Below are 20,080 nucleotides of genomic sequence, written 5' to 3'. Positions count from 1 at the left end.
TATAACTTGTTTATTAATCCCATATATACATACACACTCATATTAAAAATATCATGCTCTTATTATATTTTGATTGTACCTTTGATTCGACACAGAATCAATCAATCTTCAGGTTTAATTTAACTCAGTTCAGCTGTTAATGTATTTGGATAATGAGAACTACTGCCTGAAGCAAAAATCCATTGTTCGCTCTTAAAACCCATTTAAAATGGTGCTGTTTGATGAATCTTCTATCTGCTAAAAACTTTATATAGCTTGTTTATATGCATTCACAAAGAGTGGTCTAATTGTAACTGCCCAAGACTCTTCTCTGTTTTTCAAATCAACATAGTGTAAAATAATGGCAATTTAACTAAAATTACACTTTTTTGATTAAAGACTATGAAATAAGCGGGTGCTGGAAATGGGGGGGGGGAACATGGGAGCGAATTTCCGGGGGGTGGGGGGGTTCTACTTCAAAATTTAGAGGATTTCCATCCTTTATCCATTAAAGAGATATTTCACACAAAAGTGAAATTGACTAATTTACTCATCATTACCGAACCGAGCGAATCCCATTCACTTGCATTGGTTTTGTGCCCAATTTGTGTGAATGGGTTCCACCGTTGTTCGGGTACCAACATTCTTCAAAATATCTTCTTTTGTGTTCTGCAGAAGAAAGTCACACAGGTTTGAACTAACAAGATATGGAGTAAATAATGACAGATTTTCCTTTCTTGGTTGAACTATCCCTTTAAAATGGCCTCCAAATGTTATGCACATTTCATACATAACTGAAGTGGCATTTTCTGCATCTGTGTTTTAAAAATATAAAATATGTCCCTAACTAAAAGTCCCCCCAGTGAATCTCCAGCACTGGACATAAGGCATACAACTGTGATTAGTAAAACCCCTCACTAAACGTATGATTAAATAATACAACAATGTATGCAATGTGCAAATGTGCAACTAAATCACATTTAGGAGAGGGAAGCACTGTGTTTGACATTCTGTAGCTCAGATAATGAAGCTACAGGCACACACACAGATAAAATAGTCAGCTCAGGTTACAAGAGGGAGAACACGATGTCTTCACTTCTTGCGAGGGACCTTGTCGCCGAGAGGCACGTCATCCATTAGCTTCTGCAGATGGCAGAGGTAAAGAATGAATGGATAGCTATAAAAAGTAAGTAGGTTCAAGTTTAAGGAATAGGAAAATGAGAATTTGCACACCTTAAGCAGCCTTGTGTAGTGTGCTCTATCGTCTTCTCCCTCCCCCTGTGCGATGTCTACATGGTATCTCCTGCAGGCCACGAGCAGCTCATCGTGATTGAAGAGGGGGGCGGGGTCTAGAGAATGCCCGTTAATAAGGCTAACCAGGTACTCCCGATAATGCTTCCTACAAACACAGAGAGAAGAAAAATCTAATCTCAGACTATGTTTATCAATAGCAAATACTGATAACTTTGTCTATTTAAAATTATTGGAAAATGTTATATATACACATCATCTTTGGCCATTGCAAAAAAAAAGGTTTTGAGTACAGGAAGCAGTGAAATTAACTCACTCGCAGAGGCCTGCCTGGCCCGGCTGAGTCTGAGCTCCACATGCCGAGTCAGTGGGCCGCGGCCCTTCATCCTTCTGCTCGATCACTCCGCACACACCTGCCACACGCAAAAAAAAAGATAGCAAGTATGTGTTTAGAGGAAAAGCTGAGTTTTCAAGGAAGATATTTTCAGGACGGAGAAGTGAGACAGAGTGTGATATAAAGCTGTAAGGAGTAGGTGTATATGTGTGTGTTTGAGAGCGATTTCACAGTACAAATATAGCCGAAGTCTGAGAAGCAGTAATTGGATGGTAGTTGGTCTGAAAACAGTACTTTGTTTTATGATGTCCAGCTCTAAGACTTTCATAGCAGTTAAAGCAATTTCGTTCCACTGGGCAGCTGAGATAAAGAGTGAAATTGGAAGTAAACTAGACTTTAAAACAGAGACAGACAAATTAGATAAAGAGACAGACAAGAAAACACAAACGGAGTCACTTGGGTTGATAAGAGAGACTGAAACAGTCTGAATGTACTAAACGAATACTGTTTTACTCTCATATATAAAGACATACCAGTCTGTGTTCCTGGAGCTGTGTCAGTGTTGTACTTCACCCCGTTTTTCTATGAGAAAACAAAATGACAACGTGGCGTTCAAACAAGTATCCAAAATGAAATGGTGGAGATAAGAAGCGATGCTTCACAAACCAACCCTGGGGCCCGTTTCATTAAGGAGGTTCAACCAACACCGAGTTAAAATGTGAACTCTTGTTGAGTTGATTTACACCGAGATGCGAAACTGAGTTTTTGGTTTCAGAACAGCTGATATGAGTTAGTTCTATCAACTCTGTGTAGGCTTACCTCGAGTTAAGCATAGACATATATATATATAACTAGATGCCGCTTTGCTCCGCTGCTGCGATACATCAACGGCGCCGCCATATTGGTGAGGGCAACAGTGCACTTTCAATGGTTTACGATATACATATAGTGTACAACCTTACCATGTCTCTAGTTGCTTTGTGTCTCGATTATAGCCTACTTTAAAATGAATGGTTGTCATAAGGAAATGTGAAATCCATTATTTGTGCCTGTTTTTCGGGAGAATCCACTAGATGGCACCATGTTCTGTGATATGTTGTAGACAAGACAAGCAACAGAATAAATAACCACAACAGAATAAATAACCACGTTATACTAGTCGAGAATAAAACAGAAATGTAGCCTAGAGATTGTTTCTAAGATTTATTTGAATCATCGAACAAAACACCCAAGGTAATATAGATTAATTTACGTGTTATATAAAAACTAATATTTTTCACTGTGGAATTTGCCTTTACTGTAGTAGCTAATTTTAGACAATAAAAAGATAAAAGATGTTCTTTTATTTATCCGGTAAACCCGTTACAGCAGTAAAACATCATGTATGTGATAGAGTAAAACAAATAACACTGCCGTGCATTGTAAGTATGAAATAGCAGTATATAGTCATATAGTAAAGACGAATTGTTTCGAATTTTCCCACAATTTTAAAGTGAACGAGCTGTGTTCTGATCACGTGCATTTAATCTACCTTAAATTATTTCAATTACTTACAATTATTAAGCCTAAACGATTGCTTGACAAGACTGAGTTTTAACAGTTCCGTATGACAATAAATACATTTTCAAGTCTAACCATCTTTAACTGGAGCCTAAACGTTTCTGTACTCCACGTAAATAGAAAAGTATTGAAATTAGTTGAGAAGTGAAAACGATGTTGTGTTTTTATCCAGATAACTGCAGGTCTGCATGTAATGATGGATGATATGTTTTGATATATCTAATTCACTGTAAAGAAAAATGGTACAGTTTTAATAAAAATACACAGGAAAATGACAAAATTCCACTCGGGTCCTAAATTGCTCTCCTGAAATCAAAGTACATCTCTATGAATTAATGCAGCCTCTTCACATACAGGATCCTCTATAAAAGCACATATGACATATTAGTCAATGAGATGGTCTCTGTGTGATCTAAATGTGTGCCGTGAATGACTGTATTAATGAATGAATGAATGAGTTACACCACTTGCTCTTTAAAAGGGGGAGGAGATGGAAAGAAACTGGGTTTACCAAAGAAAACCTGCTCCTGACCAGGTTAGGTTCACAGAGTAAGTTACTATGGTTACTGACTGAGTATAAGTTACCTTTCTTTTAGGAAAGGGCTCGAGTTACCCCGCTTTCTCGGGTTTGACATACCTCGCATTCTGAAACGGAAAACCCAGAGTTTCCCTCATTTCAGGGTTAATACACTCAGAGTTTTCACTAAACCTCCTTTCTGAAACGGGTCCCTGGAGTTGTGTGTGTGGATGAGTGGGAGGAAATTTGCGCGCCTGTGTTAAAGCACCACATCGTGTTTGAGTGAGACTTCATTTGTGTTGCGGTTTCAGCAACATAATGAAGAGGAAAATGCCCTCACAATGTTATATTTTTGTTTTTCTGTTGTTACATTTTTCTGCTACTGCAAATTAAATTTCTAAATAAAAATGTCAAAAATGTGTCTGTGAAGGTTAGGTCGTGGGTTATGGGTTTATTTAGGGGATAAAATATATCAACAATGGACGTGAATAGTAAGTCTGTGTAATGATAGGAATACCAACTTGTGTGTGTATACCTGCAGTAAGGCCTGAAGCCTGGCAGGCTCCCAGTCTCGGAGGTAAAAGAGGCAGTCTCTGGGGTGATGGGCATGCAGACCTGTCACACTACACTGGTTCACTGCACACGTCTGCCAGAGAGGGAAGAAGAGGAAGAGTATGCAGGGAAGAGAGAAGGAGAAAAGGGAAAGAAAGGGAAGAGAAAAGAAACTATGTTAATAAGAAAGGCTTCAACATTTGGCCACACTGTAGCTGCTTCAAACTGAATATCACTATCACATAGAACATGCACACAAACAATCCTTAAACATGAGAGGAGCACTGAGATGAGCGGGACTCACTGTGTGAAAGGGATTGTTACATCCACTGCAGAACTGATACCTGCACTGGGAACAGCTGAAGTGCATACAGCCGCCCCTGGCCAGGGCGTACTGGAACCTACAGTTAGGACAAGCTGAAACACAGAAAGACAAAGAACATTGTAACATTATTATCAGACAAGAGAAGTAAAGACCAACAGAATGAAAAACAAAACAATTAGACAGACAGACAGACACATAGCAGACAAACAGAGACAGACAACCCTCACAATAGAATGACAGATACACATATTGACAGAGGGAAAACTAAAATGACAGACAGTTTGATGTTTGGACAGTTTCAGAAAAACAGACTTCAGCATTAGGGTTTTGCACCCCTATAAACATCTTGTACTGTACAAACAGTAACCCTGCTCCCTCTTTGGAGCTGTAAATAAGTCAGAATAAAACATGTCTGCAAGTGAGAACTATTCAACATTATTTCATTTTGTTTTCCTGCACCGCTGGACCACACAGAACAAAACAACCAAACCAAACAAACAGACCATATAGGAGCAAGCAACATGTACACTTTGGTTAATTCAGCTCTAGTATTCAGACTGGGGTACGGAGGGAAGGGTTATGTGATATTTAGCCTCTCTGAGGTGGTGATACTGCTGTCAGCAGATGTTGATTAGGAGAGCATTAACACAGGCCTGAGAGGCTTCTGGAGCAGATCAAAAAGGAACTCACTGATCCCATTGTCACGCAGGTATCCGGCCAAGCCCTGCCTCTGGTAATCTGGGTCGTTCTCTCGCTTCCACAGCTGGAACTGCTCACATGAGACCCCCTTGTGCTGGTCCTCCCACTGCAAAGAGACACGGTTATACACACGTTTATCTTCTGCAGTCAGGCAGGTCTACAGTACAACAGAGGACGACGGATATCCGTACACAGGTACATCTCAAAAAATTAGAATATCATGAAAAAGGTCAATATTTTTTGTCACTCATTTCAGAAAGTGAAACCCATGTATTATATAGATTCATTACACATAGAGTGAAATATTTCAAGCCTTTATTTCTTGAAATGTTGATGATTATGGCTTACAGATAATGAAAACCCAACATTCAGTGTCTCTGAAAATTAGAATATTACATAAGATCAATAAAAAAAGGATATTTTAAACAGAAATGTCAGGCTTCAGAAAAGTATGCTTCTATGCACTCATTCTATGCAGGACTTGGCACCTGCCCACACTGCCAAAGGTACCAAAAGCTGGTTCAATGACCATGGTGTTACCGTGCTTGATTGGCCAGCAAACTCACCTGACCTGAACCCCATAGAGAATCTATGATGAGCGACAACAGACCCAACAATGCAGATGACCTGAAGGCCGCTATCACAGCAACCTGGGCTTCCATTACACCTGAGCAGTGCCACAGGCTGATTGCCTCCATGCCACGCCACATTGATGCAGTAATTCATGCAAAAGGAAGCCCAACCAAGTATTTAGTGCACAGAAATGAACATACTTTTCAGAAGCCTGACATATCTGTTTAAAATATTCTTTTTTTATTGATCTTATTTAATATTCTAATTTTCTGAGACACTGAATGTTGGGTTTTCATTATCTGTAAGCCATAATCATCAAAATTTCAAGAAATAAAGGCTTGAAATATTTCACTCTATGTGTAATGAATCTATATAATACATGGGTTTCACTTTCTGAAATGAGTGACAAAAAATATTGACCTTTTTCACGATATTCAAATTTTTTTAGATGTACCTACGTATGTATTTTTGGTTTTTATATTAAATAATCACAAAGCAATTTTCAAGTAATTATTGTTCATTTTGTCATATAGTTATATAGCGCTATTTTACATTTAGTAAAGTTTCAATCATTACTCCTTTTAAAGGGGTCCTATGACACGGCTAAGACAAATATTATTGTTTGTTTTAGATGTAATGCAATGAGTATAAAAAACGCTCATTGCAGGTTCAAAAACGCTGTATTTTCCACATACCATGCATGTTTGTATATCCTCTTTGCTCCGCCTCTCTGAAACGAGCAGATTTTTTACTAAGCTCATGGCTCTGAAAAGCGAGGTGTGCTATGATTGGACAGTTAACCAGTGCGTAGTGATTGGTCGAATACTGCAAGCGTGACGGACGCCTCTTACCATATTTGGAAAATCAGGTTCCAAAGCAATTGTACTGACAGGTACGCCCACCTTACTTGCGTATACATTTGGGCGGTCTTAGTCAAATCATACCACGAACTGACGTAGATTTGTGGGGGTGTGGTTACACGAGACGTTTCAGGCAGGTCTGGGTGAGCATTCTCTTTTAGATAGCATGCATCTTTTGTTCCGACACTTTAATTTTTGCAATTTTACATGGTTTAGATTAAAAGTGCATGGGCAATTTACAACACACCAAAGACACAGAAAAACACGTATTCGCGCCATATGACCCCTTTAAAATAGATCTGCTCATTAATCTCTTATCAGTTGACCTCTAGTCTATGATAGAATCATAGTTCACTTTTCTAGGTTACCGGCTTTTTGCACTGGGCACAGAAGCTTTTCCTGCACTGCAGACAGGTGACCTTGAGCTGGTCGCCGACATAGATGAAGCCGTACGAGCACTGTGAGAACAAGATGAGTAAGAGAGAGAGCATGTGAAAGCGATAAACATAAATGCACCCCAAACTATTGTTGTCAATTCGGAGAATGTGGGGTCGTGTGTCAGCGGGTTGCTATATTGCCTTAATCTTAAACTGTGCATAATTTTTGTAATGCCATCATATATTTAGAAAGGTCCCATCATATACAGTAAGTATCTCACAGAAGTGAGTACACTCCTCAAATTTTTGTAAATATTTTATTATATCTTTTCATGTGACAACACTGAAGAAATGAAACTTTGCTACAATGTAAAGCATGTACAGCTTGTATAACAGTGTAAATTTGCTGTCCCCTCAAAATAACTCAACACACAGCCATTAATGTCTAAACCGCTGGCAACTTAGACATTTTCACTTAGGGGTGTACTCACTTTTGTTGAGTGTTGAGTTATTTTGAGGGGACAGCAAATTTACACTGTTATACAAGCTGTACACTCACTACTTTACATTGTAGCAAAGTGTCATTTCTTCAGTGTTGTCACATGAAAAAATATAATAAAATATTAACAAAAATATTGTAGTATCTTTAAAGTAGCCACCTTTTGCCACTGAGAATTTGTCAAAATGTACTCCAACTACAATGAACTCCTACTGCGTGCTTAATCGCAAAAAAAAACTACCCGTTTAAAAAAACATTAAATATCATGTTGGTGGATTGTCATGGTGTAAAACAATCCCAACAATCCAGGTAAATGTCACAGCGTACCCCACTCTCCTTTAATTCCTACAGCTCATCAGTGTAAACTGCTCCACATTGATGAGACTACTGCTGTCAAGAACAGTGAGGGATTGCAGAGAGAACTAGTGAAGTGCAGAGAGAAGGCATCACTCACATGGCTACACCACAAGAACTTCGGGTCTTTGATGAGAGCCTGCTCAGTCAGCTTCTTGTGGAAAAGCTCGTACACTTCCAGTTCCAGACAATCCCTAAGCTGTGCAGCCCAACACAAACAAGAACACACATTGAAATCATTCAGACGTCACAGGCAGTTGCCTGGAGCATGGCTGCAATACATACCACTGTGTACCAACCCTTATCCTTCTCTTTATTATTGTTTATTTGCTCATTTACCTGAATGTCCAGGGTAGAGAAGTAGCTGTTGAGGTGCTCTGGGTCGTTGATGTCAGGCTCTGCGCAGACTGGACACACCATGTCTCTGATGTGCTTGTCCCTCACTGCTATGGTGAAATGCTGTTTGAAACATCCGCAGCACACCGAGCACTGGCATGACGTCAGGGACTGCATCTGAGACACAAAACAACAGTCCAATAGAAATTCAGTCACCTAAAAGATTTTATTTTAAAGAGTGACTACCTGCTTGACCAAACAATGTATACTAAAAGTTTGGAAAACTTGTTTGAAAATAATGTAATTACATGTGCCGAAGACTTTTGATTTCAAAGTACCTTGCTTTGAGGAAAGATGGACAGGCAAATGGGGCATTCTTTGTTCAGCACACGGCGTATAAAATCTTTATCAGGTGACTCGCGCACGGCCTGAACCACATCCTCCAGGGTGTAGGAGGCTGTAGGGTCCCGCAGCAAAGAGAGAGCCAGCTCACAGCGCCCCCAACTGGGCAGGTCGTACACAGCCAGCAACCTGCGGCAAACGTGCTGAACACAAGCAAAGGATATTGCAATTTAGGCCTAATGGATTTGTGAAAGTGGTCGTGAAATCATTCATCAATTTCCACATTGAACTGAATGTGCTACCGCAAGAATAATTTTACCAACATTTTAGTCAGGAAATCATTCTGTCTGTGTCTCACGAATAAACGTGACGAAGCAGTAAACATGAGTGAACAATACTATGTTATGCACTTGATGGTAAGAAAGCAATGCAGTCTTCAGCTGCATTAAAGCAAAAGGGAATTAATCACCTGTTTGTCAGGATGGTTGATGTCGATAGGGGGCTCTTGCTCATCGGTCCACATGCGCTGATGGAAGGGATCTAGTAAAGAGCGCTGCAGCAGGACGAGAGCCCCCCTCACCTCCCCTCCGCTCTGCCGCAAGGCTTCCTCACAGCGAGCCACATCATTAAAGCCCAAAGAGCCAAGCTCTTTTACCTAACAAACATACACAAACAGACCAAAAAATGCTTTGTCTGAAAATCTATTAAAACTAGAATTGTCAATGCATAATGCAAAATGCATAAAACTAAACATATCAAAGATTTCACATTACTTGACTAGTTTCACATTTAATAACAAACAGAACAAGGTTGAATTTACAGTTGATTCACACCATTGCATGTATGTGGCGAGAGGACATCACAGCAAACTAGATGAAGATTACTGAAGCATGTCACGGGAAAGGTATAAATGCGATTTCAATCTCATTTAACGTTCCCATTTCCTAGTCCCTGTACACAACGCTTGCACAGAGGTTGTGAGGCTATTTAATGCAACATCCCATGTCAGTACAGTATGTGAACCCCTGACATACCAAAAATATTACGTTTAAAATATATATATTACAATAGTAATAAAATAATAACATGTATTTTTGTGTTTTAGTAAATTAGGAACTCACTTTAACTCTGCGGGCTCTGTGAGCTTGTCTGACAGCCTTCTCATTGTCGCCCCCTGCTGCCAGCCAGGCCCGTTTGGCTTCTGCTCTAGACAGAGGCACGCTGTTGCTCTTTTGTCCATCCTGGCTCTCGTTCTCTCCTGAACTGTTTGACAGTGCATTGGATTCCTGCTGGCAGGATGCAGCCATCACACAGATCTCATCGAGCACATGAGGAAGTTCTGTCTTCAGCCAGTCATACGGTGTTACGTTACTGTTCCCTGATACGCACATGCTTGTGTAAACCTCCTCTGGGCTCACCCCTTTCTTCTCTCCCTCCTGAGAATATCAAAGACAGTGAAGATGCTTGTAAGCTTTAAAGAACGGTGCTCTGCCCAGGTCAAAGCCAATGCAGATGAAATCTGACTTACACGAATGAGCTGAATAAGTTTAATCCCCTCTTCCTTCATTAATCGTTGTCTTTTCAAATCAGGATCCTCAGTGGGCGTGACTTTGGGGGTGGCTAATACAGTTGTGATGTTCTTTACTGGTGAGACCGGGAGGGGTTTCGAGGGATATGGGGCATGGTCTGACTTTGAAAGATAACACATTTCGCAGACGGCTGATGGTGTTTGATTGACGTAGGTACAAAATAGACAAACCCACTTAAAGGAGAGAATGAAAGAAAGGATGAATAAAAACCAAACAATTACAAAGCTTAAAAGTTTTTTAATCACAAAAAAGTTTCTGCCCGACTAGCGACACCAAAGAGTGCAATCTGTTTGAGCAGCCAGAATAAGCATGACAAAGAAAGTATAAAACTTGATAACAGTGAATATGAAATATGGAAAGTGGCACCTGGCTGTCCATTGGTCCTGTAGTAGTGGGAGCTGGTCGGGAGGGTGCTACAGGAGGCCGGGTGGCCAAACGAGGGCGCTCACACACCTCACACAGAATGCTGCTACCCGCATTCACTACTGTGCAGCTTTTACATTGCCACTCTGAGAAAAGAAATTCACAAAACATCAAAGTGTGACAACAACATTAATGCAATGACATTCAAATGCATGCCAAGTTGGCTACATGGTAACAAAGGCAATCAAAAACGTCAATGTTACATTGTCATTAGGTGGCATTGAGTATATGACAAAGAAATGGCAAAAAATCTAAATGGCTGTTCTGTACAAACCGGATATTGTAGAGGGCTGTGATGGCTCCTCCTGCACAGACGGGGCAGCAGAAGACAGCCGTGGTCGCTCACAAGTTTCACACAAAACCTGCTGCATTGTATTCACTGTAGTGCAATATAAACACTGCCATGTAGACAGCGAGGAGCTAAAAAAGGCATATCAGAGAGAGAGACATTACACAATCAGTTTTAAAACAATTTCCCTCAAACTTCGATGCTAACTGTGCTAACCTGAGCCTTTTTGTGGGTTTAGAGGAAGTCACAGGAATCCTGACATGCGTAGATCGTCCAGAATGGGAATGATACAGCTGGTCACATTCTTTGCACAGGCGCTGAGTACAGGTTGGACAGTGAGCTGAGACTGGAGATATGCCACATATGCTGCAGTTGTCTGTAAAGACATTAAAAATCATTCAAATGAAATGGAAACAGGATGGGCGCCCCAATCAAAATATTTTTTAAAGAGTACATAACATAAATCACATTTCATGCAGTGTGTAATGTTGGCGTGTTTGAAAGTAAGTAGTCTACCAAGTTGTAAATCCGAAGGTGAATGAATAACAAAGTTATTGGCTTTGAAAAAAGGGAGTCAACTCTGAATCACGCAAACGAGTCGTCCTTAGTCCGATTCGCGAACCGCCGCGGATTTACGTCACTACATATAGTCCCCGCCTACGTTTTGCTAGGACTGCCCGCGAAAACTCCCCAAACACTGTAGCTCGTGAGCCTCATTCGCGGTAGACCAATCACAGCAGACTAGACCATCTGACCAATCACGTCAGACCAGGCTAGCGGAAAGGAGGGGATTAGACAGATGAATCGTGGAACAAATCGTTTGAGAGTCAGTCAAGAAGTAAGGTAAGAATAACTGCCTATTATTACGAAATAACGTAATAATGTACATAAACTTGCTGTTGGACACTCCATAAACCAAAAATCCCTAGTTATGTCCTCTTTAAAGAAAATTCATCATTTGTCGCTGTTTACTCTTCTTCGTGTCGTTTTCAACAATTTTACATGAAAAACAAAAGTAGAATATATTGATGCTCTGAAAGTGAAGCTAGTCTGCCTAACGTCATCTTACATTGTTGTGTTCCACAGAATAAAGTCATACAGGATTCAACAGCATGAGAGCTGGGCAAATGAAAGCAGACTTTTTTATTTTTGGGTAAACTATTCCTTGTAAGTGAAAGGCTGTGGTGTTCGATGCCTTCACCTGTCGGTTTAGAGGACCCTAAAGATGAAAGAGGGAGGGACGGACTGAATGGAGATTTGGATTGAGAAGGTGTAGATGCAGGCGAGGGACTTTGCTTTTCCCATGGACTCTCATTAGGAGAGAAAGCAACGGCATCTGTGCCAAGTCCCTCTTCATCCTGTACAGATATAATAAGACGATGAACAGTTTACATGACATATCATTTAGACACTGCCTGGAATATTTCTACTTTATAAAAAAAATCATATTAACACTGCAAGATAAAATATTTATGTATAGGCATGGGAAAAACTATAAAGAGTTAGGGTTAACAGAGTTAACATAAAACATGACTATTTTTAACTTTGTAAAGTTAACCTTTTGTGAGTCATGCTTGTATAATGTATATGAAGTAAATCAGAACCACATCCAGTAAATCGTTAAACAAAGTGTACTTGCGATTTTGGTTAAAACTTAAACGTCTGAAACAACAACTCATCTCAAATGACAGGAAAAACAACCTCACCTGCAGAGTGAGGGAGGGAATAAGTCTTTCATAGAATTCGGGATGGGAATGGGCACCCTGCAGGAAAAAAACAGACTCTATATGAGCTGACAGTTCACGTGTGACAAACCCACTGAGTGCTTATATTTTACTGCCTCAAACCTTAGTAAGCATGTCTAGCTCCATTCGGAGGCACATGACCTCAAGAGTCACTGATGCCACCTTCCCAGCATCTGGCTCAACAACATCATCAGGAAAGCTCAAACCGTCAGGCTGCTGATTCGTATATCCATACAGGTTAAGTACAGCCCTGCCACCCTAAAAAGAACATGATTAAAAATGTCAAAAGGTTGCAGATATTTTGTGAAGTTCAGTGCGGCTGACACACTCATGCACAACACACCTGAATAGAATCTACTGTGGTCCTGAAGACAGGGTTGTTGTACTTCACAGTACGCCAGTACTTTGGCCTATTGGAGTTGGTAAGATTGGAGCCATACTTCTCCAAGATGTTCAAAGCTGTGGAAAGTTTCTGCAGGGATGCCATCGTCTGAAATGGTCAAGATATTAATGTGTAACAGAAAAACCTGAACAAGCACACATTTTGAGTTCAACGTCCTAATTTAAAAACAACACGGTGAGTAAAAATGAACTAGGGAGGAATTTTATATGCATTCTTAATAGTGGAAATAGATGATAAACCTAAGGTAAGAGACATGGTTTAAGGACAGTGTCTTGTAAAACAGGTCCGGATGTGACAGATTACCCAAGCCTGTGCATTATTATGAGCTTTGTGTAAGTCATTGACACGAACAAAACCTATAAATTCCCTTTATGTGCAAATGAGTGCAACATGGCCCCATTAACAAACAGGATGAAAGGAGCCAATGAGTCAAACGTTTGCAACCATCGTTTCCATTAACATTGTGGATACCTGAAAAACATTACTCCTTAAACAAGATCTCACCTCTTTCCTATTGTTTCCACTACTGTTTTCTTTCAACATGCTTTCAGCGGCTATGTGGCGATATTTGCTGGTGGGAGGTAAGGGAATGTTGGCCATGGCGGACACCCCGGACCTGATCTCCTGAGCAGACCCTGGAGAACATAAACTGCCCTCTGCATTAAGCCTCACCTCCTCCAGCTGATCACTGAGAGAGGCCATAGCTGAAAGTGAAAGTTATTTAAAGATCAAAAACACAAGGCCTGAGTTATTTGAAACCAAAACTGCAGTAAACAAACTATGACACTGTGCAACTTCAGTGCAGTTTGGTCTATAGTTTGATGTTTGTGGTATTACGCAACGCGGTTTACTGATTTAGTTTGGAATAACGTTATTTATATAAAAACACGCTATACGTTCGTTAAATCGCACTGCCAACCATACAAAGTCTGACTGCTTACATATTTATATTTTGTCAACCAATATACGCTTAATGTACGTGCCTGTACATTTAAAACCACACAAGCTAACCAGCTAGCCTTCTGAGGTGAAAAGTGAAACCATAACTACTCACACCAAAGCTAGCAAGCGACCTTTAAATAAAGCTTTATTGCAAAATAAATTAATGTTTTACAGTCGTTGTTTTGACTAACCTCCATAGGTTAACAAACGTGTAACTGTTACACCACACATAAATGAACCTTCACTGGTTCAAAACATCTACTGTTGACTGCACGTAAGCTAGCAAGCTAATGCTGAGGAAATAAGGAAGAACTGGCATGAAGAGCTCGTTATTGTTAGTATAGAGAACCGTTTAGATATTGTTCTGTTAATACGGTTCGGTAAGCTTAATAGTTCGTAGCATTTCAACAGCTGTCGATTAATATTTCTACTTACCCTGTATTTACTGTTAGAGCAGCGCAGCTCTCATTCACTCACACGTAAAACCGAAACATAAGACTGACAGCATAGAGGCGCTGTGAGTACACGCAAACCCTTCAGGCCAATAAATGTTATAAACGAATTAGTAGGTGAATGGAAGCTGAATAATGAAATTACAGCAGGATTGAAGTAGTAGTCAAGAGCCATGAGCAGGAAACATTACATTATGTGCATTATTCTAGTAAATTAACGTTACCGAAAAAACAACAACATGAATAATCTAAAGCGTCTTTCTAATAAGAGAAAAAATTGTATTATTAAAAAGACCAAACGTCACTTTTAAACAGGTTAAAGATGAAGATACGTGATCGTGTTACAGAATAATGCAGGAATTATAGAGTTAATAGTGTCGCTGCATATACCAATCAGAGTTTAACATCGAAATACCGCGAGAACAGACTGTTCCGTATGCTTTTCATTAGCTCTCGCGGTATTTTGTTGTCATTCATCGAACGGTCTGCGCAGCGCCGTATGAAGTCGATCGCCCCTAAAGTGGATAGATTGGACACACCTGCTGTCATCCGTTAATTGCATTAATGTGACTCTCGGGATATGTGTATGAAACGTATAAATAAAAAATGCAAAGCTTTAACGACAGAGTTTGTTGCTCTCGCTCTATGCACAATAAAGTCCACTTTGTCACTTTCACATAAGGTTAGTGATTCCTGAGTAATGAAATTATCTGTGGTACATCATGTGCCCCTAATAGTAAGTCTGCCATGCCTGTTTTGCTTTTCGGTGTGCTTGATTTAATATATTACAATATTATATGCATTTTACAGTATTGCAGTGTTTTGTATCCTGTGCTGTCTTTATCTCTTCACAAGGAATGGAAGGTAAACGAGTCAACTTCTTTTTTTTAGTAAATTCTTGTTTAACTGTTAAAGCAATAAAGTACCTCTTGGGGTTTAGGAATGAATAACACTTCACAATCAATGGGAGTTGGGCAACCTCACCATCCAGTAAACCACACCAGACCATTTTTCTATGTTCATCCACCATCTCAGCCTTATTACATGTATCAATGGCCCATGAATCCCTATGGACACTATGGGTTTCCAGGGCCAGGTAAGTTCACTGTTTAAGGCAATGCTTATTTTTGTTGTTGTTTTCTGACTGGTTTGGTTATAGATTTGTCTTTTTTTTTTTTCAGCAGCTTTGCATTATAGTCGGCCTTACATGGCCCCTTATCAGTTTATGCAGTACCCTGGGTACGTGATTCCACATGCACCCGTGCAGCCAGTTGATTACAGAAGAATCAACCCTCACTTTCCCTCAGTTGCCTCGTATGACTTGCGAGTCCGCCACCACTTTCAGCATGCGGCTATGCAGCGGGAAACCGCCTGTTCTGAAGTCCAAACCGATCCGAGTGATTCAGTCAACAAACTGATGGACAAAATTGAGAGTCTCAAGGTCTGTGAACAAAAAGCAGGTGACAAAGGGGCTAACGTGGTGGTCTCCTCTACCCCTGACGTGATTCAGGGAGAGAAGCTGATATCTATAAATGAAGAGTCCAAGTTGGAACTTCCTTGTCAGGAAGGCAAGGAGGAACTGGTTAATCAAGTCAGGCCCACAACCTACAGTGACTCTGCATATGATGGTGAGTCTAGCCAGGGCAGACTGGATGAATGTGTGTTATCAGATGTCCTGCCTCTTGACAGTTCCTCAGTCCACGAGGAAGAGGATGTTGTGGGAGATGACCACCAACAGAGTGTTTCTGATGAAACGTCCTGCCAAAATGACAAGTCTCCAACCAGTACCACTGGCAATGTGTTTTGTAGTGGTGTGATGAGCACTACAGGTCCAACAGAGAGCCATGATTTTGAGATACCTGACTTGCGTGGTGATGCGCCCTCTGATTTTGAGCAGGTACAGAATATTTCTTCTGATGTAGCTGCGGCTGCAGAACCTCTGATAAACTTGTCTGAAGATTTTGAACTGCCTCATCAAATTCTCCGCCTGCCCTGCAACAAGGCAACAACTGGCCTCAGTCTTGAACGAGAGATTGATCCACTTGTGTACTTTGAGTCTCCTTCTACTCTGTCTGCGCAAAACTACTTGTCCGCCATTGGCGGTGCATATTCTTTTAGCTACTACCCTCAAGTGGTCCAAGAGCGCCAGAGTGTTCTGAGTCCATCCATAGATGAGCTCTCCTCGAGAGATGAAATATTTTCTACCGATGCAGAGGATCTCGAGCTCATTCCTGGACACGTGTATGTGAGTGGAGGCAGACTGGCTGAAACCAGTGAGGTGCAGGTTCGCTCTCGAAAAGAGCTCTTGAGTGCAGAGAAACCTTGCTTTGTCTCCCAGAAAACATGTGCCTGTTGTGGCTCGAGCTTGCAGGATGAGGTACAAATGTGCAAATTGCCAGAACACTGCAGCCATTCTGAACGTGACCTCGCCAATGAAGTGTCTGATCAAGAATGTGAGTATGCCATTGAAGGAGAGGTTCGGAGTAATTGTGAGTCTCCAAGGGTGTCCAAGAGGAAGGGTTGCAGCAGGCATGCACTGCCCCTATGTGGTCATCACTGTGCCAAGCACAGACACAGAAAGTTGGTATGTGAGGGACAGGAAAGCTGTGAGCTGCGTGAGCAGGTTCGGGTGCATCCCAAAGGGGACTGCTGTGAGGAACATGGCCCTCTGGCTAAAGCAGATAAGAGAACTCCGAAGGGTTCCTTGTGCTGGCCTTGTATTGGTAAGGGTTTACCTATTTTATTTCTTTGCCATTTAATGCTATCACAAAATGCATGGGACTTGTTTTTTTGTTGAAGATCGACAATGGCGAGAGGGTGTGCCTGACCAAGAGACCTGGGCAAGCTGTGGTGCAAAGCCAAGGTCCTGGAGGCAAGTTACTGGGTCTCAAGATCAAGGTAGTGTGCTTGCGTTGTAAAGAACCTCAAGAATTTCAACTATTCACTGCAAGTGTTTTTTTAACTCCTCTCTCAAAGGGAGAACGCCATTGAGAAGGCCTTGTAAGACTCTCCTCCAGCAGAGGCTAAGAAGTGATTATGATAACTGTGAGACAGATTTCACCTACTGCCAGAGGGGCAGAGGTAATATTTTATTTTTATTTTAATCAAATTGCCGTGCATTCATGTTGACCTGCAATGTCTATCCCATCAGGTGCTATGAAGAAAAGGGGCACAAGATACTAAACCATTATGCACTGCTGTAATACTTAAATGTATTGTGTAAAATGCACCATGAAATGTACACATGGACACTGTTCTTTACTGTATGTAACTGAAAACGTATGACAGTGATGTACACCTTGCTGCATTTCCAACGCTCAAGTTCATTTTCTATTTTGAATGCAATTCATTTTTGAATGCATTCATCTTAATCTAGACCTGGACTGCTCTCTTTGGACCATGCCTTATCTCATGCCCGCATGACCTCTTTCTGATGTGGTGTAGCTCTTGCGCATCATCGTGAGAGCTCTGAATGTTGATATGGTCAAGGAATGGTCCACTGAGACCAGTTTCAAATATTGGGCACTGGAGATGCAGCTGGTTAAGGGGTGATGCAAAAAAAGGGAAAAGGGGAAGCTGTAAAATAAAATGGACAGTTTGGCTGCTCTTAGTCCAGATGTCTTTTGTTTTTATTACCATGCCATTTTTATACATTGCAGTGTAATGTTGCTACATGTAGCTGTACAGTGTTATTGTGTCATTAAAGTATCATTGCACTTTATCTGTGTCTGGAAGATGTATTTAAACGATTTTCCCCTCTCTAGGTGGTGCGTTGTTTGGCGCCGTCGTCCACATGTTTTTAATTTGAGGCCAGATGTTTAGTGGGGGACTTGTTACGATTCCAGTTTCTCAGTTGGTTGTGAACCTAAGATAGATTGGTCTTCACTGTGTGTATCTACAGGCAAAAATTGGGGTTTTGTTTACAAATGGGTTCTGTGCTTTGTGCATCTTGGTTATTGGTGTTTTAAAGACCTTGGACATGGCTTGTGTGATGTGTACCCATTAGTAAATCAAGTGTTTCTCTCAGTGTAATGGTGGGTCACAGATTTCCTCAAAACTATAGATTTGACATTTACTTCCTATATAAATAATAGTAGACAGGAATAAGCAAAAAATAAAGTTACCCAAATGTCATAAATTCTTGAAATATTTCATCTGTCTAATTTGGCAATGCGATATGTTGTTCCTTTGACGTTTAAAGAGTTACCGGATTCATCTACGTTTAATCATAGTTTGGCTGTGAGAATGGCTCGAAACTTATACTAAAATATCAACGTTAGTGCTCGACGTGTTTGGCCAAGAACGTTAGTTTCGGTTTAATGTCACTAGCACTCGCTTATAAACGAAAACAATTTTCTGGGATTAATAATTCTGTTTGCTGCCGTTATGTACGAATCCTTGACATGTTAATCTCGTTTATCGCGCAAAACAACCTCATACTTTCGTGCCCAGACCTGTTGTTGTTTTTTTTTTTACTTGCGTTTATGCGAGGGCGCGGCAATGGGGCTAGACGGCTTTTCTATTGGCTGTCTCATTCGCAGAGGTGGCTGGCTATTGGCTGTGCTGTGGGAGTAGCAGGCGAGGTTTACAGTACAGTCTTTGAAGCACACAGGAGAGAAGTGTGAGATGAGGCTGGTTTGCGTGCATACCATTCCCATCGCACTGATAAAAGAACACGTCTCGAGCTTCATAAAGGTGAGTCGTTTGTTTTTGTCCTTGAAGGGAAGCAGCAAAAACTTATTTGCCTCTCGTGCTTACCTTGTATTCGCACAAAGTTTAGGCTGATGGAACATTTTCTCTCATGTGATTCACAGAGTTTATAACAAACAAAATCCGTTTGCGCTCCGTGTTGATACATTGATGCATGCTTTCATTTCTAGTGTCGTAAAGTGCGCTTGACTTATGTCAACTTTGTCAAGAACGAGTATTGGGTTCAGCCTTTTGCTCGTAAAAAGAAAACAAACAAACAAACAACAACAAAAAAACAAGTTTAACCCTCGTTTACTTAAATACCACAATTTCGTAATCTGACCAGCGATAAATTATGTAATATATTGCAAGTGACGGCGTCTGACGTACAGTGGCTATATGCACGTATGGAAGCGTGTTTTATTATTTGATTGCAGCAGTGTAGTACGATAGGAACACTCATAGCACGCAGGGTTAACTGCATGTGTCCCTGTTCCGGTTGTTTTGACGTCTTGTTTTGATTGTTAAGAGAAACCACAATGGCTGCGTTTCAAAACATAGCGTGCCGTCTACCTAGACCGGATTTGTTGGTTATCAAGGGTCTTTCCGAGTGTGTGATGCTCTAAATAGGCAGCACACTTTGATATAATGCGCAGCCAAGAACAACTACAGTATGATTGTCTAAAGCTGACTTGCCCTGATAATGCTCATACATGCCACAGTCTGCAAAATATTTGGGTTATCCTTTTGAAGCACAACCTCTCTACAGAGTAGGGCTGTGTAATTAATCGAAAATTGATCGTAATCGTCAATTTTGGCCTTCAACAATTAAAAAATAATAATAATCAAGGTAAAACGATTATTGTCCCACATTCCATTTTGCAAGGATACTCTCTTTTCTTGTGGCATAAATCCACAGCGCACCCCTTTCCTTTACAGTGGTTCAGCTGTGCTATTTCTTTACAATTATTTTTCATTTGAATACACGGT

General features: G+C 40.7%; 2 protein-coding genes across 5 annotated transcripts; one reads left to right on the top strand and one right to left on the bottom strand.

The window, feature by feature from the left end:
* Positions 1–14,611, bottom strand: LOC130554885 (E3 ubiquitin-protein ligase RNF31). Of its 2 annotated transcripts, XM_057334770.1 has the most exons (23): positions 14,385–14,606; positions 13,512–13,711; positions 12,948–13,094; positions 12,707–12,862; positions 12,566–12,622; positions 12,061–12,217; positions 11,076–11,235; positions 10,845–10,990; positions 10,514–10,656; positions 10,087–10,320; positions 9,680–9,994; positions 9,028–9,213; positions 8,555–8,761; positions 8,220–8,393; positions 7,981–8,079; positions 7,019–7,108; positions 5,209–5,323; positions 4,498–4,610; positions 4,177–4,287; positions 2,098–2,146; positions 1,547–1,643; positions 1,213–1,378; positions 1–1,122 (listed from the first exon to the last, which is right to left on the bottom strand). In XM_057334770.1, the coding sequence occupies exons 2-23, from the start codon at positions 13,707–13,709 to the stop codon at positions 1,072–1,074; spliced, it is 3,171 nt and encodes a 1,056-aa protein (XP_057190753.1). In that variant the 5' UTR covers positions 13,710–13,711; positions 14,385–14,606; the 3' UTR covers positions 1–1,071. The 2 variants fall into 2 exon arrangements, with proteins under 2 accessions (XP_057190753.1, XP_057190751.1); XM_057334768.1 differs by having other exon boundaries at positions 1–1,378; positions 14,385–14,611.
* A 414-nt stretch (positions 14,612–15,025) lies between these two features.
* buc (bucky ball) lies at positions 15,026–18,116 on the top strand. Of its 3 annotated transcripts, none has more exons than XM_057334641.1 (7): positions 15,026–15,137; positions 15,212–15,265; positions 15,342–15,497; positions 15,583–17,124; positions 17,201–17,299; positions 17,378–17,482; positions 17,553–18,116. In XM_057334641.1, the coding sequence occupies exons 2-7, from the start codon at positions 15,259–15,261 to the stop codon at positions 17,582–17,584; spliced, it is 1,941 nt and encodes a 646-aa protein (XP_057190624.1). In that variant the 5' UTR covers positions 15,026–15,137; positions 15,212–15,258; the 3' UTR covers positions 17,585–18,116. The 3 variants fall into 3 exon arrangements, with proteins under 3 accessions (XP_057190624.1, XP_057190625.1, XP_057190623.1); XM_057334642.1 differs by having other exon boundaries at positions 15,035–15,083; positions 15,586–17,124; XM_057334640.1 differs by having other exon boundaries at positions 15,035–15,083.
* Positions 18,117–20,080: the final 1,964 nt, after the last annotated feature.

The sequence above is a fragment of the Triplophysa rosa genome, linkage group LG5 (assembly GCF_024868665.1).
Source record: "Triplophysa rosa linkage group LG5, Trosa_1v2, whole genome shotgun sequence".
Taxonomy (NCBI): Eukaryota; Metazoa; Chordata; class Actinopteri; order Cypriniformes; family Nemacheilidae; genus Triplophysa; species Triplophysa rosa.
This window is presented reverse-complemented; position numbering and strand designations above follow the sequence as displayed.